Source organism: Sinocyclocheilus rhinocerous, unplaced genomic scaffold, assembly GCF_001515625.1.
Source record: "Sinocyclocheilus rhinocerous isolate Xijiao unplaced genomic scaffold, SAMN03320098_v1.1 scaffold866, whole genome shotgun sequence".
NCBI classification, from domain to species: domain Eukaryota; kingdom Metazoa; phylum Chordata; class Actinopteri; order Cypriniformes; family Cyprinidae; genus Sinocyclocheilus; species Sinocyclocheilus rhinocerous.
In genome coordinates, this window is record NW_015647500.1 from 64,385 (window position 1) to 72,238 (window position 7,854).

Below are 7,854 nucleotides of genomic sequence, written 5' to 3' on the forward strand. Positions count from 1 at the left end.
TATCTATCTATCTATCTATCTATTTTTGCTTTTATATTTACATATATTTATTTAAACAATTATATTTTAGATTTATAATAGTTTTTATTTCTAATATATAATATAATATAATATTATTTATATAATAGTGCATATATTCGCAGTTATATAGTAACTTATATACTTTAGTTTTGTTTATATTTCATTTAAAATATATATTATAATATTATCTATCTCTCTCTCTCTCTCTTTGGGTTATATTTATGAAGTGGGTGAAGTAAAGGCTTAGAGGCGGGGTTTGTGTTGTTAGCGTTCCGCCCACCCGAGTTCGGGCCAATGGGCTTCCCCTGCGTCCCGCTGTAACCGAACACACATTCGCAGCGAGCGGCGCTGGGTTCACACCATCATCACACCTCCTGCCGAACCGAAAGCGCATCAGCTAACTCACAGATGACCCGCAGTAGAATGACGGAGAGTGACTCGCGCGTCCGGAACGCGGGTGTGTTTGTCGAGCTCTGCGTTCATCTGAACGGACCCCTGCTCTCCATCTCGCCGAGATCAGTCTGAGCGTCTGGCAACTTCTGCAAACCTGTCTGCACGGACTCTCTCTCGGACTGACAGCGCGCTCCTGCTCTGTAGTTGCATGTGTGGATGAGAAGAGCTTCTGCAGACTAGATCGTTTCTGCTAAAAGTCTCACTGACGCGTGTTAGAATGAACCCTAAACACTGACTGGCTGATTTGTGTCTCTCCGGCGGCGCAGTCCACAGCTATTGACCGTAGTGCGGACATTCACACCACTGACAGAAGATCGTGGACATCTCAACACTTGCTCCACTGTCTGACATCAGCCGCGTCGGGAAGAGCCGAGCCACAGATGTGAATGAAAGTCGACTAAAGCAAGAGGGATATACGCGTCCGAGTGTGCTGTAGTGATGCTGCAAGTGGAAATGATCATATTCGTGGGTGTGATTCTGTGGATGTGTGTATTTAGTCAAGAGCCCAGCTCAAAGGTGATGGCCGATCGATACGCTGTCTACTGGAACCGAACCAACCCCAGGTGAGCGGTTCTGTGCGCTTCTATTCGCCGCTGCTTTGCAGGAACTTTGTGTGCGAGACACTTCCACTTTGCATGAGCGTTTCTAGAGAGACGCAGGTTTAAAGAGCGCTAATTAAAATATTCGAAAAACACAAGGACAGGCAGTCGCGTTAATTATATGAATATAGACGCTTTATCGAGTCGCGCGCATCGGCCGGCGTTTCTGCGATTATTCGCGATTTGTTATAAATAATGAATCGTGGATTTTTTTTAATGCAGAACAGTAGAGTAATATCAAATTCCGTTTATTCATACGGATGCATACAATATGTATCAGATTAAACACTCACAGTTAAAATTGAAAAAAAAAAACGCGTATTTTTTCTCTCTTTAATAAAACCGATCGGACTTTATATTATAAAGTTGACTTTAGTGTTTGCTTCCGTACTGTGTTTAATTCTCATTCAGGTGGTTTCAGTCTCATGGTTTTTCGAGGCATGGCGCATTTTTCCAGTAAAGTTGTTATGATACCTATTTACAGTTGCATAAGTGAAAAACGCTGCTCCGCAAAAATCTATAATTAATCCAACGTTATTTTGCGATAGACTGAACGTTGCGCTCTAAATGTATTCGTATGGCTTTGAAGCGTCGATTCAGTGACAGTGAAACTCTGAAATAAAAACTATATGCAATATGCGAATTAACACATAAATGCGGTTCAATATCCTGAAATTATTTGAACTAAAAAGTATTTGTGGATATTAAAAGGGCAGCAGACGGGATCTGTTTCACATCAACTGTAAATGACTCTGCAATTCTCACTACATGTTTAAATGTCTAACAATGATAAGATGAGGTGAATGCGTTTATAGATGAGAGCACAGCTTTTATATTTCTAGACCAAGCAGAAACAATAATGCATTTAATAGTGCAGATTAAAATGCTTCATATGTTTGTTTTTTCTAATTAAGAAAATAAATTAAAAAGGGCTACAGAATATAACTCCAGTCTCTGCATGACCATTGATGTTTAATCTATTTATTTATTTGTATCTCAGTCACTATTTTTTTCTGTGTAATCTGTTTGTTATTTAAAATGTGTAATTTTTGGATATTCACACATTTACACTTTTCATAAAAGCAATAAAGTCTTATTTTTTCAATGCATCTCCAGTACAGCTAAAAAAAAAATAGGTTGCATATCATATTTAAAACTCGTTTGAAAGGAGCAGACCGTTTTGAAACCTGCCGTCAGGGTGAGTAGATTTCTGCTGATTGGAAGTTTTCGGTCAGAATTTCTCCCCTGCATCGAAAGCGCAGGTTATTATATGTGACACTTTGTTTAAACAGAAAAATGCAGGTTTCATTTTATATGTGAAAAGCCACGGTTTTATTTGGCAGACCAGATGGTCATTCTGTTGCATGATTAACAAAAAAAAGTTTAATTGCAGATTGCTGTGCATAAAAAAAAGAAATATTTCACAGTATAAAGTCCTGTATTTTTTCTCCTTAATGTTTTTGGGGAAATAACCCTATAGTTCCCAGAAGCACAGATGGTTTGCAGTGATTCCCGTCAAGGCCTGTAAGAATCCAGTGGTTTCCGAAGTCTTTTATTGTCTTGTTTTTTTAGTGGAAGGCAGATAGACTCATAGAAAGGATGTTTTGTGTCCAGTAACTCATTTTGATGTGCAGTAATCTTCTTTGTTTGACTCATAGTGATCTTAACAAGAAGTGCATGTATGCAGGAGATGATAAGAATACATGGACTGTAAAACTCGTCGACCAGAATGAATTATTTAGCATGACGTCTATCTAGAAGTTTAGGTAATTTTAGTAGTGCATCCGCTCTTTTTGTATTCATCACATGGGCTCTGACTGAATATTAGAAGGGCAGATGGATTGACACGGGTCGTCTGTTGGTGTTCTGAGTATGAATCGTTAATTGGTTAATTACTCACTGCACCTTTGGCACACTAAACGACAGTAATGAGGACGCTGTCCCGTTTCCCATGCTCAAGAAACCCCGCTAGCCAGATCTCCCTCTGACTTCCTTCCCCTTTAGCTGCGACTCTCTTTATTTCTCAGTGCCATGCTGAGCAGAGAAAACAAATGAATACAATTAGATATTTCAGGAGCTTCATTCCTCCACTGGAGACCCGGGCGTAAGGGTCACGCGCTCTCCGAACGGAAACCCCACATACATTCAGCTGTAACACGATAGTTGGGTTGCTCGTGAAAATGTTCCATGGTGAACCACTGTCAGAAATATGTTCCCATTCGACTTAAACGTGCAGGACCATCCGGTGTTTATGGGATAGCATTTACAACATCACTTCCCGTAAAACTCCCCAAAACACAATGAATTACAGTTCTAAACCTATATATATATATATTTTATTAAAAAAAAAAAGTAATATTTTAAAAATAAAACATTATTTTTTAAAATATTTTTTATTACTATTTATAAAAATTTTGCTTGCAAAATAAAAATATTTTTAAATAAAAATTAGTATACATTTCTAATTAAAAAAATATTTTTATTAAATATTCATATTCATTTTTTAAATAAAAATATTCATTATTTGTAATAAAATAGTTTTCATTATTTATTAAAATTAGTTTGCAAAATAAAAAATATACATATCTAATAAAAATCTTTGTTTTATTAAATATTTATAATAATTATTTATTACGATTTTGTTTGCAAAATAATTTTTTATAATACAATTTTAATAAAAATATGAATAACTTTTTTAATTTGCATTTTTTTTAAATTACTTTTTATTAAAGTTTTCTTTGCAAAAAACTGTTTTGCATTTTTCTCCTGCTGCTTTACATAGTTTAACCCAGATTAATTTTTAAGAGAGAAGTTCCCACCGTTGTTTAACCATATTGAATTGAATTGAACCTCCTCGAACTCCACATGCAACAGCTTACATGTACTTGCATGTGTTTTAAATCTCCCTCTTCTGTGGAAGATTAAAAAAGTACAGGAATACAGGATCCTGTACTTTTTTTATGAATTATTATGATGATTTTAAAGAGCAGACGATGACATAAAGGACACCAGATTTGAAAAACAGAGACCAGGATGGCAGTGGATTAATGTTAGGCAGAAAAATAACTTCACGGTTATTAGGTGCTTGAAAAGGCAGCGGGACGTTTGTGCAATGCAACAGTTTTTTATTTGATAAGAGAAGAAGAGCCAGGGATTTACTGTCTGTTGTTTTTGGAAAAAATGCCTTTTCAAGATAAGGCTTTGTAAACTTTGATGGCATTGCGTTGGTGTCGATCTTCTGGGATTCTGCTCTGGATTAGACGTACATGAGCGAACGCTGAGACGCAGCTGCTTTTGCCATGCACTTCACTTTAGAATCTGCATGCAGGACGCATTTATTATCAGCAACATTCTAGCTGATTCTCTCGTGTAATTAGATTTCTGTAATTAATTTAGCGCAGACTCTTATTGGGTTGTGCGTTTAATCTAAAGCCACATGTCTTAATGTTCTGGTCCACTTTTAATATGCAGCAGAGGAATGTGAGTCAAATACGCCTGTGCTGCAGGTTTTGGTTTTGTTGTACATGTTTTGTGCATCAGCATGGTTATGATGGTTAAAATAAGCAAATGCACAAGACAGATGTCTGGTAGTAATAGAGCTCGTAAAGCAAGATCCTTTACTGAACAAGCCTGTTGTGAAATGCATTTTATTTTATTTGCTTTTATTCATAATGCATATTTAATATCCGAAGCTTGAGAGCCTCATCCAGCAAATAATGGTGAAAATAAGCAAATGCATCGTCTGCTAGTAATAGAGGAATGTTTGAAGCATGATCCTTCTACTGAACAAGACTTTTGTGAAGTTAGTGCAATTTATTTTATTTGCTTTTATTCATGATGCATGCTTTATATGAATTCATATTTGAAACTTGAGAGCCTCATCCAGCAAATAATGGTTAAAATAAGCAAATGCACTCAGAAAAAGCTACACCATTGTACCTTATTTACACCAAAGGGTGCATTTTAGTACCTTAAAGGCACATATTTGTACCTAAATTAGTACCTAAATGGGATGTATTAGTACCTTTTGAAAGGGTAGCGCCCCAGTGACAGTTTTTGTCCCTTTTTTTCTGAGAGTATGCATAAGACAGATGTTTGTGCATTAAAAGAGCCTTACAAGATCCTTTTATCGAACAAGACTGTTGTAAAGTAATGCAATTTATTTTATTTGCTTTTATTCATAATGCATATTTAATATTTGTAATCTGAGAGCCTCCTCCAGCAAATCATGGTTAAATTAAGCAAGTGCACTCACAAAGCTGCCACTGGGATGATACCCTTTCAAAAGGTATGTCTTTGTACCTTATTTACCACCAAAAGGTGCATTTTAGTACCTTAAAGGTACATATTTTTGCCTAAATTAGTTCCTAAATGGATTTTTTTCCCCAAACATATTTATGTTTTTGCATCGTCTGGTAGTAATAAAGCTCATAAAGTAATGCAATATATATATATATTTTTTAATTCATAATGCATATGTAATATGAATTAATATTAATTTTGAATAATGCATATTTAAAACATTGAAATTTGAGAGCCTCTTCCAGCAAATTATGATTAGAATAGGGATATGCCGGTATCAAATTTTCATGTTGCGATTAATTGCTAATGCTTTTATCACGGTATACGGTATAATCACGATGTTGAAATTTTGTTTTAAAAAAAGTGCTGTCATAATACAGTATAACAGGTTTAATAAATTTTTTCTCATAACAAAAATAACTGAACATTTAAATGCAATAAAGCAATACAGAAAAATGTATAAAGTTAAAAGTTTTACACAGATTAAAGTGCAAAAGAACTATAAAGACCAATAGGTATCACTTTACAATAAGACCTATCTGCTGTCAGAGAGTGAAAGTGCGCTTTCATCCAGAGCGTCTCTCACATGTTCCGCCATGTGCTTCTTGTCCACGCTTGTTTACTCAGAGTGCCCATGCGTCTTTCACGCAGCATACAGCGGTGTTGTGCATTTGGACCAGTTGATGGGAAAAGTATTCTTAAAATGCATTCAAAATTCTGAATAATTTGTAATATATAATTTTTCACGGTATTTAGAAGTGCCCACGATAACAATATCGTGCATATTCATATTACCGTGATATATCGCATTACCGAATACCGGCACAAGTCTAGATTAGAATAAGCAAATGCAAATGATACCCTTTCAAAAGGTACACCTTTCTATCTTATTTACCCCAAAAAGGTCCATTTTAGTACATTAAAGTGTACATGTTAGTACCTAAATGGTTAATTTTACATACTTGTGTTTGTGCATCGTCTGGTCGTAATAGAGCTTGTAAAGCAAGATCCTTTTACGGAACACTGTTGTGAAGTTAGTGCAATTAATTTTTATTTGCATTTATTCACAATGCATGTTTACTATGAATTAATATTCGAAGCTTGAGAGCCTCATCCAGCAAATAATGGTGAAAATAAGCAAATGCACGAGACAGATGTTTGTGCATCGTCTGCTAGTAATAGAGGAACTTTTGAAGCATGATCCTTCTACTGAACAAGACTTTTGTGCATTTTATTTTATTCATTTAATGTGAATTAATATTTGACGCAAACAGTGTTTGTGACTGTTCGAATGCTTTATTTGTAACGCTGCATTGGTCTAACTGTGGCATGACGCCCGTGTGGCTGGCGCATCGGTCATGCCTGCTTCACCCGTGCCATTCCACATTCACACCTCCGTTTAAAGAAAATAAATCAGTCTCCAGCTTCGGGCAAATTCTCGAGAAACTGAAACGGTTTTGGTGAGACTCGGCAGCAAGGTAACGTGCCGTAAGATTTCATAAGCGCAGAGAGTATGTGGAGTGAGTGTGCATCGTTTGATTGTTTTTAATGTGCATCAGTGTTTACTCCAGCGGGCGGCTCCTCATCCAGACAAACAAACCGAGCTCTCGCTGCTCTCCCGACCGCCCGCTGCAAATATTGAGCGGCTGGTTCCTCTCTCTCTTCCTCACGGCCAGGCCTCGGCCGCTCTGAAAGGCCACTATTGTTTCCCCTCGCTGTCGCCTCTCCACAACCCGGGCCGAAAGTATGCATGCATTTAGAGAAAAGGAGAGCAGGAGAGGATGAAGGGGGGTGAATGGAGAGCGCTTCACGGTGCTGCTTGCTTGTAATACTCTCTGTGTTTACAGGGACACGTCGAACGGGCCACAATGCAGCGCAGAGGCGATTTCCCTCGCCGCCGCTTTCTCCCACGCCAAGCGGGGTTTCACAGACGCATGTGTCTGGCCGCTTCTACCGGCCGCCGAACAATGTAGGTGACATTTGGGAGCTCGGGGTCTGTGAGGAGCCCTAAGCCGACAGGATTAACCCCAGAACCGGCCTTTGTCCTTCTTGAAGTCCTCCGGGGGCGAAGGGGTTTCGCGATGGGTCGAGGGTGTTTTGTTGCACCCGAGATACAGTATCAGCCCTTGGCGTTGTTGGAAAGATGTCGGAGCCGTGCACAAAGCACAAAGGAACGTGATTTTCCGAAACACTTGAGTTCCCCTGCGTGACGTGCAGATACACGTGACTGAATTTGTTTTTTTTAAGATCTAAAGAGCTTTTGATCGTAAGGTTTCTGCATAAATGCTTCAAATTAAGCTTGTAGACAAATGTAGGCTAAAAGTTTTGCACGCATATGAATTCTTCACAAAATTAAAATAATTTTTATTGATTTTATTTTATTGTATTTTATTTTATTGATTTAAACATTTAAAATAACATTAAATTAAAACATTTAAAAATATGTATGTATATAATTTTTTATTTAATATTACTAAAT

The 7,854-nt window shown here is 37.2% G+C and overlaps 1 protein-coding gene across 2 annotated transcripts in view; it reads left to right on the forward strand.

Moving 5' to 3' along the window:
• Positions 1-393: 393 nt before the first annotated feature.
• The window catches only part of LOC107709298 (ephrin-A5b), a 119,389-nt gene continuing 111,928 nt past the window's right edge, over positions 394-7,854 (forward strand). For both annotated transcript variants that reach the window (XM_016513764.1, XM_016513765.1), the window contains exon 1: positions 394-1,037. In XM_016513764.1, coding sequence (XP_016369250.1) covers positions 913-1,037 — 125 coding nt within the window. In that variant the 5' untranslated portion in view covers positions 394-912. The remainder of the gene's footprint in view (positions 1,038-7,854) is intronic.